The sequence below is a fragment of the Rhineura floridana genome, chromosome 3 (assembly GCF_030035675.1).
Source record: "Rhineura floridana isolate rRhiFlo1 chromosome 3, rRhiFlo1.hap2, whole genome shotgun sequence".
NCBI lineage: Eukaryota > Metazoa > Chordata > Lepidosauria > Squamata > Rhineuridae > Rhineura > Rhineura floridana.
In genome coordinates, this window is record NC_084482.1 from 21,124,165 (window position 1) to 21,151,189 (window position 27,025).

The window sequence follows — 27,025 nt, forward strand, 5'->3', positions numbered from 1 at the left end:
GATATCAGTTTTAATATTAACAATGACATGTAAACGCCTCATGCATATGTAAGTGTGGGAAAGGACAGGGAAAATCACATTTCTATTAGCCATTTGTATAAACAATGTTTCAGAAAAGCATTTTTATTGTTTTTTGCAGGGTAAAAACAAACAACAATGCAGGAACAACAAGAGGATCAAAGGGTATAAAGAAAAGATGTATAATCAGGATCAATATAGGAAGTTCCAAGTATATTGTCCAAATAGTCCACGTCTCAGCCAAAAGTATCTTTCCACAACCAGCCATGGGTCAAAGACAGGTGCAGATTGATTTTGATGTATTAAGATATGTAATAAAGGTGAATCTATGTGGCAGTGAAATTATCCATGTTTGTTCTATCCCTCATTGCTCACCCTTTAGGGAATGGCTGTTTTTGTTTGTGGCATGGTATATATGGATGGCAAAATAGCAACAAACATGAGCTGCTGTCACAGAAAAAGGGACGCTAGAAAATAATATAAAGATCTTAAAACCACAGTTTGACTGGCAGCTCCGCAGAACATTGCCTGCCCTCAGCATATCAATTGTGGTCAACGAAGGAGGAAGATTCCCTTACATAATTTTCCATCTAAAGTATAATTAATTCAAGTGAGGGAAACAACTCTCATGCATGAAATCCTTCAAGCAAAGTTTGCAAACAAAGCAATTTATTTAAAAATTCTCATTATTTCTTAAGTTTGCGTTGATTATTATGATTTGAACATTTGAAAGCATTCCTGGGCCTGAGGCAGGCCAAACCTGTGAAAGTTCCAAAATTAAAACGGTGAACCAATCAAGGCCAACTCCTCACCTGTATATAACGATGAGCTTTGAGGTCGTGTGCCAGAGGGTTGCTCTCTCTGCTTTGTTTCTGCTGCACCTGCTTCCCTGGAACCAGCCCAACCCCAGCTTGTCACAATGACTCAGCAGATGTCTGCTGTAAGGACCTTTATGGGAGGAAGAAGATTCAGTTCTGCATCTGCTATGTGTGGACTAGGCGGGCACAGAACCTATGTCGCCTCCATGCGCCATCGAGTTGGAAATGGATGTAGGGTCCATGGCTTCAGCAGCCAAAGTCTTTACAACATGGGCAGAAGCAGAATTTCCTGTGGTAGTTATGGGGTTGGAAATGATGGCTGTGGTAGCCTGGTGTATGGTGCCAGGGTTGGTCATAATGGCCCTAGAATTTATGACTCTATTGGAAGTTGTGGGCCTTTCAGAGGATATTCTAACTTCAGGGGTGATGGTATCCATGGAGTCAGGATCAATGAGAAGCTCCTGAAGCCTCTACATGTGGGAGTTGACCCAGAAGAACATGAAGTACGAAATCATGAAAGGGAAGAGATGAAGAACCTCAACAACCAGTTTGCTTGCTTCATTGATAAGGTGAGAAAACAAACGTTTTCGACTTAACTTAGGGCACAGTCCAACTACTGTTTACACCAGGCTAAGGTGAGCTGGATATGGCAGATCCCCAACAGAGCTGACTGGGTCCTGGCACGGCTGGGCTACGCCAGCAGAAGCCTCTCATACCAGCAGGCTCCGCCGGGGGTCCATCAGGGAAACCCAGCCCAGCATAAGGGGAGCCAGTGGAAGTTGACAGAAGGCCTGCAAAAGGGACATTTAGGGGTGTGTCAGAGGAGGGGGCAAGGGGGGGACTTATATATCCAGGTCCTGTTCAGCTCCTTCCCATGGTTCTCCGTCGCAGTAGCATGTACGCCAGGAAAAGGAGTGGTGGAAGGCAATATGTATTTCTTTCCTCTGCCATGCCCTCCCAGCGCAGCCAGTGTCCTCCCCTCCGAGAGGCCTCCGAGCAGCAGCTGGATGTGGCGGCCCCTTCTGCCAGGTCTCCCTCCACTGGCTTCGCTCCCACCAGCCTCTGACAAGTTGGATTTGCTGTGTTAAATGCTAGCCAGGTCTATGACACAGGTCAAGCATTTTTAGCACAAATCACTTTTTAAAATAGTTCTGCCTCTCCATGGAACCAACTAATGGGATCTGTACTGTATGCTCCTGTTGGTTACACATGGGGTCCTGTGCATTTGCAGAGGCCAAAATGATTCTGAGAGGAGAAATATCTCAAGTGCCCTGTTTAAAATGAATTTTGCTCTCTTGCTCTCTCTCTCATGCTCCCAACGCAGATTTTTACATTTCCTGTTTTGGATAGCATTAATTTTATTTTTCAAAACACAAGGTTAGTCCCCATCCAATTTAAAGAGCAATCCAAAGGGGGAGGGGAAAGGGAGAACTGAAGGTGAGTGGACCAGGTCCAATGTTGGTAATGCAAGGGCCAAGGAGGTTTGTGTGGCAACAGGGTGAGGCCTCACAATGTTGGATCCTCCCTCTGAGAACAAACTATTGAAAATATCCTATGATCCCTGTGGCACCTCCCAGGGACCACAGGGCTGCAGTCTATAGCTAGTTGTGCTTAAATCCCATGGAGATTGATGGGATATTTGCTAGCTACAACTAACTTATCCTATTGATTTTGTTGGAACTTTAGAGTGACTCAGTTTAGTTGGACCAGATCCATTGAATTTGAAAAGTTGATAATTAACATCATTGGCTTAAAATTTAACAACAAAATGTTAAGTATTTTTTTCCTTAAAATTTGTTTATATTAAAATCCACATTTAAAAATCATGGACTCAAGTTTTTAAAAACCGTTTAATTAGGAATGCACACTGGCTGTGCTGGAGAAATTTCCCTAATTTTATTAAAATCCTTTAGATTATGAATGTGCATATTCATAATAAATGTGTGTGCTGTCATTCCCCATTTTACTTTTTGCTTAAGGCAATATTTTGGTAGCAACGTTAATGTTCTTAGCTTTGGGGAGACTATGGCTTGCTTTGCAAATAAAACTATTTCAATGCTCTTACATAGCTTGTGGGGTCTGCATGAAAAGAATATTTAGGGGTATGTGGCTTTGTTAGTTTTTTGAAATGTCAATGCATCTAAACACCATATTGACAAAAAGAACAGGTCGCTTTAATCCATTTCCAGTCCTTAGTCAGGCACATTATGAGTCTGATCCATACATTTATGGTTCTCTAGAGCTGCTTCAGATGTGGAAATGTTTCCTATAAAAAGATCATATAAAGATATGAAAAGATTTGTGTAGAAAAACAGTATACAAAAGAAGTGCATTCATACATGTGAATAAGACCTTTTTTTGCTGCAAATGCATTAAAATGGGGGCCACTGCACACATCAGAGACCTGACAAGTTGTATGGATGCGGTGTGTCCATCTAAGTGCTCAACAATCGCATCCTCTACCTTACTCATACATGGCCCATTATCTCTCTGAAATTCTGCATACAAGGAGAAACTTCTTTGGCCCTTGGAAATCTGTTCCAGCTCTTAATTACAGACTCTATTAAAACTGATAGATATATATTCTTGTAATATACTTACATAATACTTTTATCTATTTTATCTTTCTTTACAACATATGTATATGTATATGTATAATCTACTAAACTTTGTACCCAATATTATTGGACTATGTTGTTGTTAAAATATGTTGTTTTATAATGTTTCTTTGCTGACCATATGGTCGTAATAATCTATCATCTATCATCTATCATCTATCATCTATCATCTATCATCTATCATCTATCATCTATCATCTATCTATCTATCTATCTATTAAAACTGTGTGCTGTACTTTTATCTTAATGGAGGAAGTGGGCACAATAAAATGTTCCATCCAATGCAGATGTTTATTGTCTGAGCATGAGGTGTGTTCAGGTATTTGCATGAACACACAAATGCTGTATCTGTGAATGGAGGCAGCGGTGCACACAGAAGTCCTTCCAACAACCCTGGGTGTGTTGACCCCACATTCACTCCCCAGCCTTTCCTGTGTTGAGTGAAGAAGGTCTGAAGGAGGCTTCAAACTGCATTTGCTTGAACACAAGTAGAATCTTCTGCACAATCTGGGATTCTGACAAAGCAAGGGTCCCCGATTGTGTGGAGGAGTCTACCTATGTTCAAGATAGAAGCCCCCTTTTCCACTTAACACAGGAAAGGTAGAAGTCTGAAGGGGGCACAGCACACACAAGGAAACTGAGGGGGGTGCAACACACATTGGGGTGGGGCTTTGGAGTGCATCCTATCCCTGTGCACACATTGAATATTTGTGTATTCAGTCAAAATTGAATATGCCGTTGCTGTAGATCACTCTTCCCTGTCTGATACTATATCACCTTCAACTGCATGTGTGAACCCAAGGAGTCTGTATGTAAATATTAATAACCTTTTCCCCTGAAATCATAGCAATCTACACTAAACCAAAAGGACTGAGGCAATTTTCTTCTGTTGGAATGCTGTGCTTGGTTTAAATTTGGTGCCCTTTGTGAAACTAAGAAAACCTTTCAATCCAACAAGAACTGCAATTATACGTTGAAACATGCCTAATGTGGGTCAGTCTTTGTATAGATGTGGACAGATGGTGCAGGAAGTGGACACAGAGATTCTCTCTCTCTCTCATATTGCTAGAACTCGGAGTCATCCCATGAAGCTGAGTGGTGAGAGATTCAAGACAGACAAAAGGAAGTCCTTTTTCACACGGCACATAGTTAAACCATGGTATTCACTTCTACAAGATGTGGCTTATTGCCGTTAGAAAAAAGCTGTCACTGGCTACTAGTCATATATTATATATACTATTATATACAGGCATACCCCGGTTTAACATACACAATGGGACCGGAGCGTGTATGTAAAGTGAAAATGTACTTAAAGTGAAGCAATTATCTATGCATGTATTGCACAGCAATCGCCACTAGATGGCAGCGGCATCATGCCATTAAGTGTCCTTAATTGCGAAGCACGCGTATGTTAAGCGGGGTATGGTGGCGTACGGAGCATGTACGTTATAGTGAGGTGACGTTAAGTGAAGCAATGTTAAGTGGGGTATGCCTGTATACTATTATATGTATGCTAGTCATATATTATATATACTATCACCAAGATCAATGTGGAACAGCAATTTGACAATGCTATTGTGCTCACGTCCTGCTTTGGAGCTCCCCGCTGTGGGAGTTAATATGCTGAAAGAAACAGGACTTTGGTGAGATCTTATATTTTTAGATGCAGAACAAACAAAACCAAATGAAATGCCTATTCTGAAAGCAGTTTTTTTCTTGTTTTCTGATTAAATATATTGTTGCATCATTGTTTTTTTAAAAAACAGGTTCGGAATCTAGAGCAGCAGAACAAGATTCTCGAAACAAAGTGGAACCTCTTGCAAGAGCATGTCATGCCAGCAAGGAAAAACCTTGAACCATACTATGAGAATTTCATCAGCAACATGAAGAAGGAATTAGATTGTTTGCTACATGAAAGAGAACATTTATCAAGTGAAGAGGATGCCATTCAGCATTTGGTAGAGGAACTCAAGTGCAAGTAATTTGCATTTTAAGCTTTATTATTATCATTATCATTATTATAATTGTCATTCTTATCATTATCATCATCACCATCATCTGGGAAGGAAATTTGAAGTAATCTGAATTTTAGGGGAACCCTAAAATGAAGGACCATAACTCAGTGGTAGAACATCTGCTTTCCATATCGGTCTCAGGTTCAATCCCCAGCATCTCCAGGTAAGTCTTGGAGAGAATCCTGGGAGAGAGTTGCCTGGGAGGGTAGCTCCCACTCTGCAGTTGACACCAACATCAGGATGCAGGGGCCCTCAGCCAGTGCCCAACCTGGCCGCCTGCTGGCCCTGGCCCTGGCCCTGATGGCAGGACGTAGATTTAATAAATAAATAATACCTAAATTATATCTAAGGGCTGGGGAATCTTTGGCCCTCCAGATGTTGTTGTACTCTTATCATCCCTGGCCATTGGCCATGCTGTCTGAGGCTGGTGGGAGTTGGAGTCCAACAACCAGTAGTGTAACTAGCTTTTCATGTGCCCCGTGCAAGGTTTTATTTTTGGGCCCCTTAATTTTTTTGGGGGAAAAATAATAATAAAACAAATACAATATAACAATTGTTTATACATAATTTTCATTTCAGCAAATCCATTTCAGGGCCCCCTTCATCCTGTGCCCTGTGCCTGTACACCTGTTGCACCTGCCTAGTTACAGCACTGCCAACAACATCTGGAGGGCACTACATTGACTACCCCTGCTGTATTCACTTATCTAGGAATAAATCCCACTGAATTCAGTGGGGCTTACTTCTGAGTTGGCATGTATAGGTTACATTATGTGATCTGCAAGACTGTTGGTCTTATATACTACATCAGTCATCATGTATTTTCTGTTCCTTATGAATCAGAGGCAGATAATCATATTTAAAGAAAGTAAAGATGGTAAAGTAAACTATTCTCTCCTGTAATATATGCACCATTTTGTTCCCAAAAACCAGTGAACATTGCGAACAGGAGCAGTAGTGTGATAAATATATAACCTTAGCTTTGTGCAGGTGGTCAAATAACATATGGGGGCATAAAGAGGGTAGAGGGCAAGGCTCCAACTAGGGATGGACTGTTCTGGAAATCTTGATGTCAAGGGTATCCACATGGATTTTTACTAATTCCCATCTTGCTCCATTATCTAGACAAGGAACAAGTTATTCTTTTTTTACCATTTTAATTAAAAAGATTAACAATTCTCGCATGTTATATGCATTATTTTACACATTATGATACATACTCACTAATAGGCAAAAAACCTTGCGGTTTAAGAATGTACCTATAGCCCACAGCTATTTCTATCAAGCAGGAAAATTGGGCAGCTATAATGAATGCACCAGGGGAGCAGGAGACCTGACCTCCTCTCTGAGATATTGTACTGCCCCACAAATTGGTCAAAATGTAAACACAATTTGGGTTGGTTTTTCACAGTCCAATCCACTTCCTGTGTAGCTTGGAAGAATTTGGTAATGTGCCTCTGAGCATATGGTGAGTGGTGGCAACACCTGCCATCTCCAAAGATAGAGAATTATATTTTTGTATGTTTGCTGGTGTTCTTCTTACTTTGCTTCTTTCCTGTGTTATTAATGTTTCTACAGAGAATGTGAACTAGAAATTTTTATTTCCCTCACTGTTCATCCCAGAAATCTGTGTCAAATTTATTTTTATTAATTTCAAAGCCTTTTTATCGGTCAGTGTCATATGATGGTGAAGACAGCCTTTTGTGTTTCAAATTGGAGGTTATGTTCTATTTCTATTTTGGGTGCATTAACAGTGGAATCTGAAACTGCAGTTTGATGTAAAATCAGACTGATTACAATATGTTGCTACTTCAGCAGTGACTCTATCTGTTGGAAAAAAGAGGATGCATGTTTTCATCCTGCTATGTTTAAACCATTTCATTTAAGGCAAGGTGGGTACGGTCAATTAAAAACATAGAGCACACCTAGAATTTTGCTAGAATATATTTCACCTCCCACTATTTTATCTTGTGCAAATTGAGACACTCCTGAGGTCCACTGGAGACTATTCTGTAGAAGTCAGTGCCCTTATTCCACAATTATGTTTGGAGTTTTTTTAGTGTAAATTTTGCAAAATGTTGCTGTACTTCACATATTCACAGAAATAGAAACAAAAGAAAATGATTTCCTATAGGAAACGTCACTAAAATTGCAAAGGAAATCAGACATATTCAAAGTGACCATCTGAACTATATCAACTGTCTTAATAATGTTGCTTCCTCCCTGCTAAAACAAGATCAGCACAGCACATGTCTTGTTTCTGTTATTTGGGCTGATTGCGGGTGTTGCCACCACTCACCATATGCTCAGAGGCACATGTTACCAAATTCTTCCAAGCTACACAGCAAGTGGATTGGACTGTGAAAGACTAACCCAAATTGTGTTTGCATTTTGACAACTTTGTAGGGCAGTACAATATCTCAGAGAGGAGTTCAGGTCTCCTGCTCCCCTGGTGCATTCACTATAGCTGCCCAATTTCCCTTCTTTTTAAAGTTTGATAGAAATATCTGTGGGCTATAGGTACATTCTTAAACCGCAAGGTTTTTTGCCTCTTAGTGAATTTCCCTGCTTTTTAGTCCGGGAGGTAAGAAATGGGATCCTGTCCTGTGCAAGTTTGCTGAGAATGGATTGATCATTTGCATGTTTATTGAGTTCAATGGGATTTGCTCCCCTGCAATCATGCTTAGGACAGGTGAAACTGACCACAGGGGATGGGGAAGGGAGAAGGAGCAGGAGGGAGGGGAGGAAAGGCAGAGGGGAGGACTGGAATGGGAGCAGGCAGGAGGGAGAGGGGTGGAGGACAGGTTTGATCATTTGCATGTTTATTGAATTCAGTGCGATTTACTCCCGTGAAATCATGCTTAGGATAGGTAAAACTGACCAGGTGGGGAGGGAGGGAGGGCTGGAGTGGGCAGGGGAGGAGGAAGATGGAGGAGGGGAGAGGAGGAGGAAGGGAGAGGAGGAGGAAGGGAGAGGAGGAGGAAGGGAGAGGAGAGGGGAAGGAGAGGAAAAGCAGGTCTGATCATTTGCATGCTTATTGAGTTCAATGGGATGTACTCCTATGCAATCATGGTTAGGTTAGGAAAAACTGACCATGGGGGAAAAGGGGGTGAAGGAGTATATTGGGGGGCAAAGGAAGGGGGAGAGGAGGGCAGGTTTGATCATTTGCATGCTTATAGAGTTCAATGGTATTTACTTCCATGCAATCATGCTTAAGATAGGTAAAACTGACCATGGGTAGGAGGAAGGGGAGGGGGAGGAGGGGATTGGAAGGGGATGGGAATGGGGAGGGAGGGGCAAAAGGGCAAGAGGGAGAGGATAGGAGGGAGGAGTAGGGAGGTTGGGTTTGATCATTTGCATACTTCTTGAGTTCAGTGGGATTTATTTCTATGCAATCATATTTGAAAATGGAAATGGACTGCCTTCGACCAGACTTATAGTGACCCTTTGAATAGGGTTTTCATGGTAAATGGTATTCAGTGGTGGTTTTACCATTGCCTTCCTCTGATGCTGAGAGGAAGGACTGGCCCAAGGTCACCCAGTCAGCTTCATGGCTGTGTGGGGATTCAAACCCCAGTCTCCCAGGTCATAGTCCAACACTGACCCAGGGGAGGGGCAGGGAAGGGAAGAGGAGGGGGAGGGGAGGATATTGGGTGGGAGGGCACTGGGCAGAGGGGAAGCCCCTTTCCTTTCCAAACAGAAAACCTTGGGAAAACCTTGTGAATACCGTGGAAGACAAACAAAGGGACCTTGATAGGCTGGAGCATTGGGCTGAAAACAACAGAATGAAATTCAACCAGGATAAATGCAAAGTTCTACACTTGGGAAAAAGAAATCAAATGCACAGTTATAAGATGGGGGATACTTACAAGAAAGTCTTGGAATTGTCATTGATCACAAGCAGAATATGAGCCAATAGTGTGATGTGGCTGCAAAAAACGCAAATGCAATTTTAGGCTGCATTAACAGAAGTATAGTTTCCAAATCGCGTAAAGTATTAGTTCCCCTCTATTCAGCACTGGTTATGCCTCATCTTGAATACTGCATCCAGTTCTGGTCTCCGCACTTCAAGAAGGATGCAGACAAACTGGAACATTCATTACATTCATTACATGCCACAGGGGGTTTGGAGCAAGTTTAAAGCAGACTTTTTGGAATCTATTTGTGGCACTATCCTGAAGAGCAGGTGTTTAACAAGCAACAGTAAGAGTCACATGATGACACACTGAACATTTAACAGACATAAATTTTATAATATTTATTGATAAATCACCTAGTATTTAAAGGAAAGGACTGAATTTAGAAGTTAAAGGCAGTAATTCTATGTTCACTTTCACTTCAGGAGTAAGCTGCAATAAACTCAGTGGAACTTACTTCTGGTGATGTGTGTGTGTATGTGTGTTCCCACCCCCGCTGTCTCCCACAGCCTGCCCTTTCCATTGGCTCAATCGCCCTGCCCCCACCCGCACTCTCTCCCACTGCCTGCCTTCCCCACTCGCTGAATCTAGCTTGAGGGAAGAAAAGAGTCAAAAATGGGGGGGGAGAGCTTTGAAGGACTCTGCAATTTTTTTAAAGTCTACTCAGAAGCTCTGCTCCACTTACCTGGGAGTAAGCCCCACTGAACTCAATGGGATTTACTTCTGAGTAGACAATTTTCCTCCTTCCTTCCCTGAAGCTCATTGCTAGCACACACATGCTCTGCTCCACTTACCTGGGAGTAAGCCCCACTGAACTCAGTGTGATTTACTTCTGAGTAGACTTTTCCTCCTTCCCTTCAAAATCATTGCAAGCATACAGAAGCTCTCTCAGTGAGATTTACTTCTGAGTAGACATTTTACCACCTGCTTTCCAGCTCACTGCTAGCACACAGAAGCACCGCTCCACTTACCTGGGAGTAAGCCCCACTACACTCAATGGGACTTACTTCCGAGTAGACTTTTAAAAAAATGCAGAGTCCTTCAAAGCTCCCCCCCCCATTTTTTACTCTTTCCCACTCACCTCCATTCTGCTGCTGCTTTCTCTCTGCATTGGCCATTTTCTCTCTCTCTCTCATGTGCTTCCTCACACAGAGCAAACTCAGCAGAAGGCCAGTGTGAGTCACATGTCTGTTGCCCACCAATCACAGGAGCAGACTTCCCCTGCTTCCTCCAAGTAACTGGAAGGGGAGGGGGAGGAAGAGTGAAACGAAAGAACTCTTCTACGCATGCGGTACATCATGATCCACTGTAATACATTTTTTAATAAATTAATTAAAAATAAACCATGCCGTTTTTAAACTTTAAACCTACTACAGATGAAGTACTGTGTATGGGGCAAGCTCAGGGATTTGATTAGGGATACCTTACAGTCATCTCTGATTTTTAATGAATTTCAACAGATTATGTCAATTTCTCAAAAAAAAGTCCAAATGGCTTCTAGTTTTTTCCCCTCCTGTTTTTCACTTTAACCTGTGGATTCTCCATGGGGGGGTTGTGTATCACCAAGAAAACTTCCAGAGTTGTAGAGCAAGCGATTCTGAATCCAACAGTATAAGACTTGTAAGTTTTTGTTTTGAATTGGGACTATACGAAGGACCAGAAAGGGGTGAGGGGGGTATTTTCATTTAACATGGTAGAACGTGAAAAATCCCTACTGACTATAGTATACAGCCACTCTCGTGGCTAGAGCATTATTATTGCATATATACAATGATCCACATAACTGTATGAAAAATGCTTTTCTATTAATCCTGCAGAAATATGGTACAGTAGCTTGACTCTTTTATCCCATATATGCATTATACATGAAACATATTTATGAAATATATTTAATAATGCTATTAAATAATAATGGTAATAATTACTTAATAACGTGACTTTTTTTTTTTTTAAAGCAATGCTCAAGTGGTTTGGGCATAAACAGGTGCTCGATGTAAAGAAGTGGTCTGATTTTGGCAAAGGAGAAATGGGTCAGAAATGCCATATTCTATGCATAAATCCATTTAAAATGGATTCCTCCTCTAACTTGAGGCCCAGCCCCAATGTCTCTGCCCACTGTACCCCAATACCCCCATGTTGAGCCAGAAGGTCTGAAGAGGGATTTTAAATACATTTGGCTGAACAAGCTTAGAAGTCTTCCCACAACTGGGATTCCTGCATGTGAACCCCATTGTTCACTGCATGCCTCCATTCTGAACAGGGCTCTGGTATAACTCACTATGTGGGGGTACAGAAAGGGACTTTTGAGTAGTACAGAGCTCTTCCTCCATGTTTCAACAGATATGAAGAGGAATTCAAAAGACGTACATCAGCAGAAAATGAATTTGTACTACTCAAGAAGGTAAGGTGTTCAGATTCAGGGCCTTAAACATGGAGCACAACCCCCCCTCAGCAAATTAAGGCCTCAGTTTATTTACACCAGTGCCTTGGGGCCACATGGAACTCCTGACAGTATTTTCTGGGGGTGAGGCATCTCCTACCCCATCTCAGTTCAACCTTTGGCTTGCACTTTGCCACTTCCCACACGGCAGGCATCCCTGCGAGCAGGAAATGAGAGGCAGACTGTTGTGTTCCCCTCAGAATGGCAGCTGCCAGTTGAGAAACAGCACACAGCTCTTCACCTGGCCAGAGTTACTCCCTGCGAAAGTTTTCTTGGGAAGTGGCTCTGGCTGAGAGAGAGATGTACATCTTACCTTGCCATTTCCTGTCAGGAAATGAGAGATTGCTCTAGAGGCTTAAGCAGTCTTTCCCCAGTCTTTCCACACAAGTCTGTCTGGGTTGGATCCAGACAAGAGCAAACAGAACTTTCCAGGCAGTGGGGGTTTCCTTACTACCCCCCCAGTCTCCTGCACCTCCAGAAAACTACTCCCAAGGGTTAAGGAACATGGGGGGGGGGGTTGCAGAAGGATGTGAAAATCGGAATAATTTGGTGGGCCTGTCATGATGAGGATGTCTTGCACAATCAGAAGTGCCTTTCTGCTCATACAAGATACCTTGGGATCCAAGCCTCTGATAGACAGAGCCCTTGGGTCTAGCCTCTCCATGTTGCTAGGCAATGGCCCCTGAATCTTCATTAAGAGACCATACTTCTGGAGATTCTTTGAAGTCTCCTCCTTCCCTAGATAGCAACATTCTTTTCTGAACCGAACAACATTTTTTCAAAATGTTGAAATCCAGCTATCTTTGGGATCAGGATTTCTCCTTGAGTTTCATAGTTTGTCAGTTTTTACTGGCTAAATAAGGGATGGGGAACTCATAGTCAGATGTTCTTGGACTGACATTTAGCCATGCATGCCTGTGCAGGCTGATGGGATCTGGCGTTCAACAACCTCCGGAGGGCCACATATTCCCCATTCCTGAGCTAAATGAGCAAAGTTAAGATAAAATTATATAAAATTAGCTGAATTTCATGTTAGCTTTCACATGTTGTCAAATACTAATTACTTTCTGTATGTTTGCTCAGACACTGGCAAATGCATTGCATGTGCACTATCAAATATAGTTAAATATTCCATGCTATTATGTCAGGGGGCATCAATTGCTTTTATTGTTAGTGCTTACCAGTTACTGCATACTGTTAATTCTGGGCTGCCAAATATTAAATATCTGTTGAATATTAATGCAGCCAGAGAATATTCACCATTAAAAAGGTGCAGGTATGTATATTAATTTCAGCTCCTATTTCTTGGGACAGTAATTTCTTAAAGGCTTATACATACTGCAGTCCTACAAAGGAGAACACGTTTATCTTGCTTCATTGACTTGCACATAGACATATGTAATTGCCTGTTCTGAGCGTTTAGTTACTTGCTCTGAGCATTTTCAAGGTGCAGCTGGCTTTGTGACTACCATCCCAGCAAGGAACGTAGTTCAACTTTAATTAGCAGTTCCATCTTCTTTAGGATGTAGACTCCATCTCTCTGAGCAAGACAAAGCTGGAAGGGAAAGTGGATTTGCTGAGACGGGAACTTGAATTCCGCAGATGTGTTTATATGGAGGTAAGAATGCTTCAGGCTTAATGTTAAATATAGAGACTCATGGACTGAATATGTGTAACTATAATTTCAGTCCAACCTACTCCTCTGTACTATGGAAAGGGCCCCATGCCATGCGCCACATTAGGAACAATGACGACAGGCCTGAAGTTTGTTTGAAGTAACGACATCTGTCTTTTCAACAGAAATAATGAGATATGAGAATCAGCTTCAACCTCCTCCGCTATTCACAGTAGTGTAAAGGGAGTGCTCAGTGGAAAGGGTGAACAGTTGTCTCAGAAGTGACTGCTAGTATGTGCAGACAAAAAAGAAGCAAACTATCTACCCTTTAGATCAGGGATGGGAAACCTTTGGCCCTCCAAGTGTTATTTGGACTCCAGCTCCCATCATCCCCCACCATTGACCATATTTGTTGTAGCTGATGGAGTCCAGCAACATCTGGAGGCCACAGGTTTCCCATCCCTAGTTTAGATTAGATGTGTCTCCAGCTATGTGAGAGTTGCTCCTGTGTGAGTTGCTCCTCTGCAGCCTGGTACTACACCTAGCTGATGCAATCATGTGGGCAGGGCCTCTTTGTGTGGGTCAAACCCACTAAATGGGTATCTTAGAGTGCCAGCTGAGTGGGGAGTTCTTGCAGAACAGGTGCTTTCAAATAGCTGGCACCCTAGTTAATTGTGGGAACAAAACCAGTTGTAAATAGCATGCTCAGAAAAGGAAAGAAGGAATGCTTATTCAAAGACAAAGAACATGCATTATGACAGATGTGGGGAACCTTTGGCCTTCCAGATGTTGCTGAACTACGACTCCCATCAACAAGCATGGCCAATGGCCAGGGATGATGGGAGTTGTAGTTCAGCAGCATCTGGAGGGCCAAAAGTTCCCCACGCCTGCTTTATGCACTCAGCAGACAGAAGCATGGGCTGCAGTTTTCACTGCCTTTGGAGTATCTGGAGAATTGTCTTTGGAGAATTGCATTCTTTGGAGTAAGAGGCTTAAGAAGTATGGGACACAAGATGCACTAAACTATATTTTCAGAGGCAGAGCTCAGCCTTGACAAACATTAACACTACTACCACCACCCCTTTTGAACACATGCAGAGTGCGTTTTCGTTTACAAATTGTTGAGTAACCACAGGCAGCTCTGTTCATTAGGCCAGAGCTTCCAGATTAGTAGGCACCATCTACGAACATAGTTCTGCCCTTTGCCTTTCTATAAACCACGGAAGTGGGAGAATCTTTGATCCCTGATTCACACAGAGACTTTCTGTGAACTGCAGGAACTAGCACAGCTGGACGGCCATGTCTGCAACACCAACATCCTTTTGCAAATGGACAACAGCCGAGACTTGGACATGGACCTCATCATCAAAAATGTTGAGGCCTGGTATCAGAGCATTGCCCAGAGGAGCAAAGAAGAAGCCAATGCTTTCTATGAAAACAGAGTAAGTAAGCACAAAGCAGCACTGAACTTATTTCTTATCCATTGAGCCCAACTTATCCCCCAACCCCCTGAGCTATAAATCTTGGCAAACTCAGCATGCGCTGGTTCTAGTCTGTGCAAATGGCACATCAACCTGCCTGGAATCAACTGCATAGGGAGGGACGCCCTGAAGAAAGTGGTACCGATCTTTTCCTGAGGTGCCTTCCACATTTCCAATTTGGACATTAGTAATGAGCTCAGACTGCAGGCAGTCGCTCTGACCACATATTACGAACAGAGGAAGCTGCCTTATACTGTGTCAGACCATCTAGCTCAGTGTTGTCTGCATTGATTGGCAGTGGCTCTCCAGAGTTTCAGGCAGGGATTCATTTCCAGTCCTGCATGGAGATGCCAGGAATTGAACCTGGGACCTTTTGCGTGTAAAGCAAATGACAACAGGATGTGAGTCTAGAGATGCTTCCAAAATTCGGCTCATCCATGTTTCCTTCTTTACTCTGGCATTGCAAATAAGACTAATCATATTTCTGAAATGGAACCAATGCATTTGGAAAGTCCCATTGTTCCAGCCTTTATTTCTGAATTCAGCATGTGGACTATGGCTGCTTTCACACTGCACTTTATTCCGTTATTCTGATGATTTCTTACCCGGTAATTTGTGCATTATATTTGATCTTTCACATGACGCGCAAGCTAGCTTCAGAATTCTAGTGGAATGTACTGAAAGTTTAGCGCAAATTTCCGTGATAAATGATACCAGAAATAATCCGTTAGCAAGGCTGGGAACCCGGAAGATTGCAGGAGTTTTTTGCTAGCTGCAGCTGCTCACATGACAGGCATCCCAGCATGCAATGTGTTCCCACCCTTTACTCATGCAGGGGTGGTGGTTGCCTAATGAACGTTGTACCGGTATTTTGGCATCAGCGCAGATAGCAGCAGCATTTCCCCCCCCACACCGCTGTCTCGATGCAACTAAAACAATTTAAAACATCAGATCCTAAATGGAGAGGGCTTACATGGCAATGGGACAAAATCTTGGACCTCCTACACAGTGGGGAACAGTGCGCATGGGTGAGGGAAGAAAACAACCCGTGTGAAAGACAGTTAGTTGTGCGAAATGCCGGTATATCTGCTGAAAAAGCTGCTGTTCCTTATTGCAAGAGGTACTGCAGTGTGAAAGGGATTTTAGAAATCGGGACAGAAGCGCTACCTTTTTAATCCGTTAAACTAACGCAATCAGCCCCATGTGTGAAAGCAGCCTATGCCCCAGCTCTAAACTCCTTCAGTCTTTCCCCCAACCTTGCAATGTGCACGTGCATATTACTAAAACCCTGCAAAAAGGCAATCTTGTGTCAAGTTTCTCTTTGTTTGATGTCTTAACCAATTATAAGAGTGCTCATGCACACCAGTAAGACACTGTACCTATGATTTCATCTAGATGGCTTTTTTTGGGGGGGGCAGTGTTTTTTCAATGTGCATATACTAGTAATGTACAGGGGCTTAAAGATGCTAATGAATCATGGGAACTGAAAGTTGCAGTACGCTCCAATTTTTCAAATTCTTGTTACACTAGAATTCAGGAGGAGTTATGATGACCACAAGTCCTGTTTTGCAGAAGAAAGTCCTCTATTTGAAGGGCTAACAATAGACAATCCTTTCTTTGAAGAAATCATGTGTTTCAGGGATGGGGAACCTTTGGCTCTTCAAATATTGCCAAACTACTACTTCTGTTCCCCCCCCCCAGCAAGCATGGCCAATGGCCAGGGATTATGGGAGTTGTAGTTCAGCAATATCTGGAGGGCCAAGGATTCCCCACACCTGCTGTATTTGAATGGCCGCCCACTAGAGGTCAATTTTAAAGATAAAGAACCATAAGAGGAGAGCGTAGGGGGCTAAAAATTGCCCGTCATCACTTAGCACCTGGATAGAAGCATGAACAGGTGCAGGCCCCCTTACCACAATCTTCTTCTCTATGGTGAGATGTGTGTTGTATTAAATTATAATTATTATTTCTAAATTTGCATCTATTAATAACAAGTAGCATTTTGTCCTCTTTGAGTGATGCCTAAGTAGCCACCCTAGTACAAGTACAATGCAAGGCCCAGCAAACCCGTGGAACAATAATGAAATGGGGTGGGGCTCCACTTACCCCTATGTGAGAATGCTCAGCCCCACCCCTGAGACGTTTTAACAAGTCTTTAAAAAGAAACAAACCTTGAGCTTTCCTTAAAATTCCTTGGACATTCTCCCAAGGAGGACTTCCCAAAATTTCCTTCAAAAATTGATTTTGGAAAAAGCTGATGACAATCTAGGTATGTATAGATCCCCTGACCCCCCAACTGAGACGTTCTGCTAGACTTACTGAAACTTAAACATCCTTCAAATGTTTCAACCGAGGAGGAGCTTTCAAATTTCACTTGGTGACAATTCTCTTAATGTCCTTCTCATTTCTGGATATCAGTTCCAAGAGCTTCAGGAACAAAGAGGAAAATATTCATACGATCTGAAGATCAACCGGCATGAGATTGCAGATCTTACCCGCCTGGTCCATAAGTTGCAGTATGAGCATGATGCTATTAAAAAGCAGGTAGGAGAGAACCTGGCATATGCTATTTCTGTATTTGGGACCTGGTGCGTCGACCATATTGTGTCTACTAGTGACGTAAGTTCAGACTGAATCAAAACAATGTACTACTTCTGGTAAACCTTTCTCTTCAAGAATTTTCCAGCATGGACATTTCTGAGAAAATACTTGCTTCTTTGGCCAAATCGATTTGCTCCTCTTTCCTCTAAAATGATTCCCTCAGTAACATCGTAGCAAAATCTGTTTGGTTGTGATTTTATTTGCTGTTGCTTCAGGCGTACCATCAGTAGTGGCCCAAGTGGTGGGGCCAAGCTGCCATCTCAACTTTGGCATCACTGGTGCTTACCTGGATGGAGTTGGGGCAGGTGGCTGCAAGGTCAGGACTGTGCAGTTGCATCATCATTGGGAGTGCCGCCACCAATCCAGTGCTTCTCCTGCCAGTGGAACCATGTGGTTCTGACCTCACTGCGACTCCACTAGAGATGTAAAATGTCTGGAAATTTTGAAGCCATGGAGGCTTCACCTTTGTGGTGTTGTTATGTGCCTTCAAGTGGATTACGACTTATGGCGACCCTATGAATCAGAGACCTCCAAGAGCATCTGTCGTGAACCACCCTGTTCAAATCTTGTACGTTCGGGTCTGTGGCTTCCTTTATGGAATCAATCCATCTCTTGTTTGGCCTTCCTTTTTTTCTACTCCCTTCTGTTTTTCCCAGCATTATTACCTTTTCTAATGAATCATGTCTTCTCATTATGTGTCCAAAGTATGATAAACTCATTTTCATCATTTTAGCTTCTAATGATAGTTCTGATTTAATTTGTTCTAAAACCCAATTATTTGTCTTTTTTGCAGTTCATGGTACCTGCAAAGCTCTCCTCCAACACCACATTTCAAATGAATTGATTTTTCTCTTATCTGTTTTTTTCACTGTCTAACTTTCACATCCATACATAGAGATCAGGAATACCATGGTCTGAATGATCCCGACTTTAGTGTTCAATGATACATCTTTGCATCTGAGGACCTTTACTAGTTCTCTCATAGCTGCCCTCCCCAGTCCTAGCCTTCTTCTGATGGAAATTTACTTTAGGAACATAACATGTATTATGTATAACTTGGTTCGCCCATGAAATTATCATGCTTGGTATATTAAAAGCAAAGTTTACTCAGACAATAATAACAAATTGAATTCATTTTTTAATTTTTTTAATAAAAAATATTACAAATGGAGCTATAAACTGCTGAAGAAACCTAGGATCTGTTTCATTTTGTCAATTTAGGAGGAGCAGGCAAAAAACAATAAAATAGGAGAAAACATCAACATTATAGCATTATTTTATGCATCTCTTGTTTTTATGTACACCACTCAGAAATGGAAATGATTGAGGGGTATTTAAATGTCTTAAATAAATAAAAATAAAATAATAATAGGGGAAAAAAGAAAACTATTATGTATTCTGAAAATTATTATGTCTTCCCTAGTCCTCCACAGTGCCAAGCAGTCCTAAAGCACACATTTCCATAAAGAGAGCTAAGAAAAAGAGGGGGGAAAGCCAACATGTACTGAACACTACATGAAATTTAATCTGTCTCATTTTCTGAGCTATCAGTTTCTACCTCTTCATATGTGTCATCATATTTATCATGGATTTCTAAAAATCGAAGGTTTGCCTGGACTGAAACAAGCTTCTATATCCTTTTCTACTTTTTTTCAATTTTTTGGGAAAAAAACACAAAAGACTTTGGGAAAACATGGAAAAATCTGTCATCCCCCCCCCCCGGTATTTTTCAATTTTTTGCCCTGCGCCTTCACATCTGTATGCTCCACCTCTGCTCCACCCAGGTTTCAGTTTATTGTTTGCTGTCTGGCCATAGGCCTTAGCAGTCCACCCAGGTAAACACCAGTGTTGGGAGGGCAGCTCCACCCCACTACATGTGCTGATTTTGATACCTAATTATTTAAATTATTTATATCCTGCCTTTCTGCCAGTCAACAAGCCTCCAAAGAGTCTTATGATACAAGAAAATCTAAGTGGAATGTGGAGTGGGGGAAGTTCAGCCCTTTCCTCCACTTTTCTTGGCCACTCAGTTCTTCCTGCATTTGGAACTAACTGGGTGAAGTGGATGCGTCCTTTCATGGTTGTGATGCTTTCCCTTTCCTATTGCTGTTAATGGCCTTGTTCCCTCATTCCCTCCTCTCTTTCAGATGGGGTCTTTCAAGACTGTTCCTCTTCCTCCCCTCGCTCCGCTTTCTTTCTCTGTTTGCAGCCATTATGCATTCATTTGTTGTTAGATGCTAATTTTTTTATGCTGATGACCTTCAGTTTTATACATCCCCTTTATCTCTTCCTTACCTAATATTTCTTTCTGTTTCACTCAGCTAACATGGATTAGGAATGGATGAATCTGTCAATTTCAGTTTTTCAGTTTTCCAATCTTAAATTTGGTTTGTTCCATTTCCACATACATTTGCAAAGTCTGTAATTTTGCCTAGGATACACAGTTTTGCAAGCAATTTTCTAATAGAATGCATGTTGTACATTTGTTTCATTAATATATGCATTTTGCATGCACTTTTAATATACACTTTTTTGTATTCTTTGGTTGGAGAACTGCATGACAGAGAGGTGCACATCCCAAAGGAGAGCTATGTTTCAGCCTTTAAATGTGAACTGAATTAATTTCTCCCTTATTCCAATCTTGGAGGTCTTCTCACAATTGTTGAATCACTCAGAAGCCAGCATCTGATTGTACCTTTTAAGTCTATTGGTTCCTTCCCCCTCCTCTTCATAGTTAGGTTCTATGTCCCTCTCCTCAATTCCATAATAATTGTTTAATTGTTTTTTTCTGTTTGTATTTTACCTTGTTAAATTGCTTTGAGACGTTTTGTGTGTGTAAAACTACTAACAGATGATAATGGTGATTATTATTATTATTAATCATCATCATCATCTGTGCACCAGATGTGGGCAAAGCCTGAACTATATTGGGCTGATTTGGACCGATCCAGGCTTTGTCTAACTTGGGCAGAGACAGCCCTTGATCACGTTGAGTTGGGTCAGGAGGACTGTACACAGCTATCATCATCATCTATTATATATTTTAATTTCTCTTTCTTTCTCTTGCTTTTATGTCATCTTACTGTCCTGCTGAATGTGCACTTGTGTAATTTCTCCTTAAATCAATTCAGATTGCTTTGTTACTGTTTTTTGACAGGTTGGTACTTTGCAAACATCCATTTGTGATGCTGAGCAACGTGGAGACTGTGCTCTTAAAGATGCTCGGGACAAGCATATTGAGCTACAGACTGCTCTACCGAAGGCTAAGGATGGCCTAGCTGGGTTGCTGAGGGATTACCATGAACTTCTCAACACCAAATTGGCTCTGGATATTGAGATTGCTACATATAAGACACTGCTGGAAGGGGAGGAGAGCAGGTAACTATGAACTATACAAAAAGATATGGGCATGCTTGCAAACATACTATGGGAAATTTTGTTAAATATATTCAGATTTATTTTAGTCTCCTCTGAATTTTTTGCAAACGTTTCAAGTGGACAGGAGATCCCTCAAATGTGACATATTTAACTATGGAGTAACTTTGCTATCAACAAAATTCATTGGAAGTTCTCAAAATGAATGGAACTGCCCTTGAGGAAATTGTCTTAGCTTTCCTTAAAATTTCCAGATGTTTTAATTGAGCAGGAGTACTCAAACTCAACTCAAATCTTGATTCAAGCCAAGTTCTGTGGAAACACTATACTTAAGAATGACACCATGATACTCATTTGTGATTTGATTCTTCCCACCCCCGACCTAGAACTGGCTGTTTTCAAGTGCAAATTTGTGGGACCTTCTGCACAAGAAGACTCTGATTCGTTCAGACTTCTTCCCCACTATCATTAGTAGCTAGAGACCAATAAACAGTTGTGATGAATTTCCTACTGAGGGGAGAGGGGCAACTATTGATCCTTTAGTCACTTTTTAAAATGTATTTATATTTTTTTTAATTTATAAGTATATATGTTGCATTCCCTATCTGCATATAGGCACCTGAAGTGACTTACAGGAGTTAAATATAACAAAACACATCAAAACACAGTGTCCAAATGAAAATGAACAACAGTTATTACAAAAAATCATCAAATAATTTAAGAAAAGTCTAGCAGCAGAACCAGGGAAATAACAAAAACAATATATGTCTGTCCTGTAATATGTATAGAATCAAACTAACGATCAGCTCAGTCCAGTAGCAGACAACATGGTGGGCCTGTGCCGCTCCCCTCTAAGAGAGCTGTTGCTGCATACCAGGTTGAAGTGGGGAGATGGCCAAGAGGTCCATGTGGTGTGGATGTGCTGGGGAAGCCAATCCAAGGCTCCTTCTGGTGCATTTGCACTGTGCCAACTTCACTGCTGCCTCACCCCCTTCATCCTGGTATGCAGCAGTGACTCAGCTGGAGGGAGGTCAGGGGGGAAGCACAGGCCCACCATGCAGTGTTCACTGCCGGCTCAGTCATGAAGACATGGAACATTTTTGCCTGCCAATAAAAGTCAGCTAGGGAAATGTCTTGGTGGATCTCTTGGAAAAGGTTCAGAAGAGGGCAACCAGAATGATCAAGGGGATGGAGTGACTCCCTTACGAGGAAAGGTTGCAGCATTTGGGGCTTTTTAGTTTAGAGAAAAGGCGGGTCAGAGGAGACATGATAGAAGTGTATAAAATTATGCATGGCATTGAGAAAGTGGATAGAGAAAAGTTCTACTCCCTCTCTCATAATACTAGAACTCGTGGACATTCAAAGAAGCTGAATGTTGGAAGATTCAGGACAGACAAAAGGAAGTACTTCTTTACTCAGCGCACAGTTAAACTATGGAATTTGCTCCCACAAGATGCAGTAATGGCCACCAGCTTGGATGGCTTTAAAAGAAGATTAGACAAATTCATGGAGGACAGGGCTATCAATGGGTACTAGCCGTGATGGCTGTGCTCTGCCACCCTAGTCAGAGGCAGCATGCTTCTGAAAACCAGTTGCTGGAAGCCTCAGGAGGGGAGAGTGTTCTTGCACTCGGGTCCTGCTTGCGGGCTTCCCCCAGGCACCTGGTTGGCCACTGTGAGAACAGGATGCTGGACTAGATGGGCCACTGGCCTGATCCAGCAGGCTCTTCTTATGTTCTTATGTTCTGTTAGCAACACAGTTGACACCATAGGAAAGACTCTGCTCCTATCTAATGGTTGGATCCAGGCTGATCTGAAACTGTGCTCATGCGAGTTTTGTTGATCCTCTGGCTGCAGTCTGGTGCCATGCTGTCCTTTCCTGAACAGGGTACTATTCACAGACATAGCTATGAACAAATGCAGAGCCAACCCAAGACATTTTGGTGCTGGAGGTGAAAAGCAAGTTAGTGACTCCCCCACTCCAATTCCACATTTGGAAGCCCAGTGGACTGGCAGTTCAACCTTACCTCAACACTGATACCGAGACAGTGCACCTGAGGTCAGGAGGCTCAGTTAGGGGACCAAGGGCAGTTCTGTATTCTAGCACCTCAATGCTGCACCAATGCTGTTCCAAGCATCTGCTGCCTTAGGCAATCTATACATTTTGTCTAATGATAGGACCGGCCCTGAATAAACTCCCCTTTACAGTACTCCATTAGCTGTTGCTTGGGTAAATCAACTCACAACATGATGATATCACATTGTGCATTTTCTGTTATCAAATGTTATGGGGAACGGGGCAGGAAACAAGGTGTTTCTTTTTTTTGGAGGTGGCTAAAACATGTAGTTCCAAGCTCAAACAATTCTGTAAAATGTAGGCACCAAACAGGAAACCATAATGGTGGAATGAGACAATGCTCAATCAATTGGGGTACCATTATCTTAGATAAGGAAGTGATCAATAGTACGTGATTTTAATTATGAGGGTCAAGATTGTAATGATTTCAGAGAAATAAGCCTGTTTCTTGTACTTTCTAAATAAGGAGCTCAGCCCGCTAGGGACTTCCATTGTGCACTCCCCATTGAAATGGATGGATGTAGTAGGTGCAAATTGTCAGAATATGCTATCCTGCAGTTCCAGTTCATTACAAAGAGGTGTGCAGCATAAATGCCTGGGTGGATTCTGCCTCAAATCCATAATCACAGTAACCTAAGAGCAAAGACGCATTTTCTTTTTTTTCAACAGGATATGCACAGGAAATCTTGTCAGTGTCGGTAAGTAAGACTAACAAGGTTATGCTGGGCTAGGGCCACCCACTACTTGCTATTGCAGTTTCCTTTTTCATATCTGCCCACCTTAGAATGTCTCTACATCCACAAAGGTTGGGGACTTGTGTGTGTGTTCACTCCTTCTCTAGGTTCTTGCTTTTTGCTCTTGCCTAGATCTGCTGAACTGAGGCCATTCTTAGGGTTCTCTGACTAGGTTTCCGTAATGGTCATTTGGCATTCCCCAGATCTTCTCATTTCTGCAGGAGCGTGATGCTTTCCCCTTTAGCGACAGGACTAAGACAGCCAACGATGGTTGAAAACAGGCCACAACTTTATTGATGAAAGCAGGGTAGTGGTGTTGGCATGGCAGCAGGGCAAAGGTCCACTTACTGGATCAGACCATACGCCTATCTAGCTCAGTATTGTCTACACAAACTGGCAGCATCTCTCCAGGGTTTCAGGCAGAAGCCTCTCCCAACCCCACCTGGAGATGCTGGGGATTGAACCTGGGACCTTCTGCATACAAGGCAGACGTTCTACCACGGAATTACAGCCCTTCCCCTTCTGCTCTTTGGTTACTATCTGGTCTCCAGTATGAAACCACAGCTTTGTTAGCTCACTGTGGGAAGATAAAAGAATTGCTTCCCAGATTACCTTCATGGTACAGTTTCCACTGAGATAGTTAGTTAATGAATTATGATGCCAATGCTGAAGGGGCCATGCGTGTGTGAAACAGATGCAGTGACTTGAACTGTGCTAACACAACCATTGATTTTCCGGTCATTTTGCTGATCTAGTTAAAACTGGCCTATACCAAATGGAAGCTTCTTTGAGTATTAATTTTCTTTCTCTCTCTCTCTTACATACATACAGAGAGAGAGAGAGATTCCCAATGCAATTCTCATCCCATTGAGATCTGGCATCTCAGCAACAACAGTGCTGCAAAGGTCACTTCCCATCCCATTTCTGTGTTTGTGCTTTTCCCTGCAGATGTGGTCAAGCCCCCCTATACAGAAGGCTCAGCTCGGTTCATTTCTTCAGGTGGATATGGTCGTATAGGTGGAGGACTCAGTGGAGGATATGGCCAGGGATATAGTGGAGGATATGTTGCAAGAGACCATGGAAGATACCACAAAAACTACAGCTCCAGAAGTGTTGAAAACTACTCACGGACTGGAGATAGCAAAGCAACTACGAGACCCACCTTTGCAGATGCAGAATTCTACCCGGGAACAGTATCCAGCTCCTGGATTTTTTCTCATTTTGCTGGTAAACCAAGTACTCCTGTAGGCACTGACAGCTCCTCAGCAAGAGGAGAGGTGGGCATAAGTGTAGATTGCAGCCCAGGTGCAGGACTTAGCTCAGGAAGCACACAAGGATCAGTCAGCAATGTAGGTGGGGGGCATGCCACTGGGAATATAGGAGGAAGTGGCTTCACACCAGCAGGGGCCATCCCATTTGGGACTGGACGATTGGGACCTAGGATTGTAGGTGGTCCCATGGTGGCGGGTTGCCAGCCTGGAGTTGCATCAGGTGTTGGCTTTGGGAATGTAGGTATCCAATGTGTAGGCGGTCCAGCTATAGGGGGTATAGCTTTTTGGGGAAAACCCTGTGTAGGAGCTCCTGTTGGGGTGTGTTATCCTGGAGCAGCAGGTGCCCCTGTTGGGGTGTGTTATCCTGGAGCAGCAGGTGCCCCTGTTGGGGTGTGTTATCCTGGAGCAGCAGGTGCCCCTGTTGGGGTGTGTTATCCTGGAGCAGCAGGTGCCCCTGTTGGGGTGTGCTATCCTGCAATTTAAAAATCTTCATACACAAACTAACAATTTTTGAAACAATCTACTGGCAAAAGCAGTGATCAGAGCCCCCCCCCATGCTATAGGATTTCATGGATCATGAAATCTTTGTAACAATATTCATGCTTTCCTTGGTCATTTTGTATTTGCACCCCAATGATTCTATTTCATCCTTAAAGTAAAGTATCTGCTACTGAGTCCTATATGGTCTCCCCACCTCTTGGTGCCTTTTTGTTTTTGGCACTGGCATCTTCATGAAACATACCCTCAGTAAAATACATTTTCTTTCTTTTTAAGAAAATATGAACCAATGCATAGGGTGTTTTTTTTCTGTAATAGACTGGGCTGTACTAAAGACATTTTTAATCTGTGTTATGGAGAACCTTAATTGACATACCGTCACTTTAGAACCATTGTGATCAGGGCATATTTTGGTAAAAAAATGAGGTGCCAGTACTCATACCTTGATAAAAGTGCCATGGATGCCAGCACAAAATAGCTGCTATGGGCAGCAAAAAAAAAAAAAAGGTGGCAGTACTCCATACCAGTGAGTGCTGCCTCCTCAAAGCCCTGATTTTGACTAATATAAGGATATTATAGGCACCACCACCACCAGGGTCTTAATTCCCTTCGTGTGCTTTGATTACAAATGTTCTCCGCTTATATTGGTAATGTTAAGTGTGAAGTCATTTTAAGCATCATTTGAGATATAAAACACAATTTGGTAAGCAGAAAACAACTTCAGAAATCCAAATGTACAAAGTCAACGAGCATTCTCACAAAATTTCTGTTCGATTTCTACTGCAAAATGGGAGGGGTGCAGCATATAGAATTCGTTGGGAAGGACAACAATGGTGAAAGTGGGTGAAGGGAAAATGAAGATCAATAATAGCTATAGCATGTAAGGGCAGAGAGAAAAATGGTGTCTACTGAAAAAGATAAATCAGAATAAGAACCCTAGCCTCTTCCTGTGACTACCAAAGGCACTAACACCTGCCTTCCTGCCCTCGCCACAAACACACACTTTTGAATGCTCAAACTTACACAGAGACTTTTCTTCCATCATCATGAGGACTAGAGACCTGCTCCTTTAAAAAAGAAATGGAAAACTAGAAGAGGTTTGTCTCAGGATTCTTTTTGTGCCATCACATGCAGTCCCTGTCATGTTGATTCTCTCCACATTCAGGTTCCCTAGTTATGTATCAGCAATAATGATTCTCCTTTATTGCAAATTATGGGCTTCCCCTCAAAATTGCCTTTCACAGCAAGAACAGTACATTTAAATTGAGCTTTTTGTGGAAGATCAAGAAGCCATCGCCTTATATCTTTTTGGGTTTGGGCCATTGTTTAAAATGTATTAGATTACACAGCTTTGTACTTCTCCATGAGGTTGGTGTTCTTCCAAAGTGTTCTTCCCAGATCCTCTGCCTACTTGTGAATTGTTTGGTGTTGGTGGGTACCTCTTATCTCAGTGGATAAAGTTGTTACAACATGACATGTGGCTTTGCACGTTGCCCAAAATCCCTATGTTTCTGCTGTTGCCTACAATAAAATGCATGCATAATTAAA

The 27,025-nt window shown here is 42.3% G+C and overlaps 1 protein-coding gene across 1 annotated transcript; it reads left to right on the forward strand.

Annotated features, from left to right (window-relative positions):
* Positions 1-880: 880 nt before the first annotated feature.
* Positions 881-27,025, forward strand: LOC133379500 (keratin, type II cytoskeletal 4-like). The gene is made up of 9 exons (XM_061614903.1): positions 881-1,405; positions 5,221-5,432; positions 11,727-11,787; positions 13,349-13,444; positions 14,719-14,883; positions 17,341-17,466; positions 20,681-20,901; positions 23,644-23,672; positions 24,657-27,025. Exons 1-9 carry the CDS (start codon positions 938-940, stop codon positions 25,460-25,462), a joined length of 2,184 nt encoding a protein of 727 aa, XP_061470887.1. The 5' UTR covers positions 881-937; the 3' UTR covers positions 25,463-27,025.

Excerpts from the sequence above, each read along its gene's own strand:
- LOC133379500 (XM_061614903.1), top strand. The coding sequence starts at position 938 with ATGACTCAGCAGATGTCTGCTGTAAGGACCTTTATGGGAGGAAGAAGA. Across the intron at positions 17,467-20,680 it reads ATGATGCTATTAAAAAGCAG|GTTGGTACTTTGCAAACATC; the intron begins GTAGGAGAGAAC and ends GTTTTTTGACAG. Across the intron at positions 20,902-23,643 it reads CTGGAAGGGGAGGAGAGCAG|GATATGCACAGGAAATCTTG; the intron begins GTAACTATGAAC and ends TTTTTTCAACAG.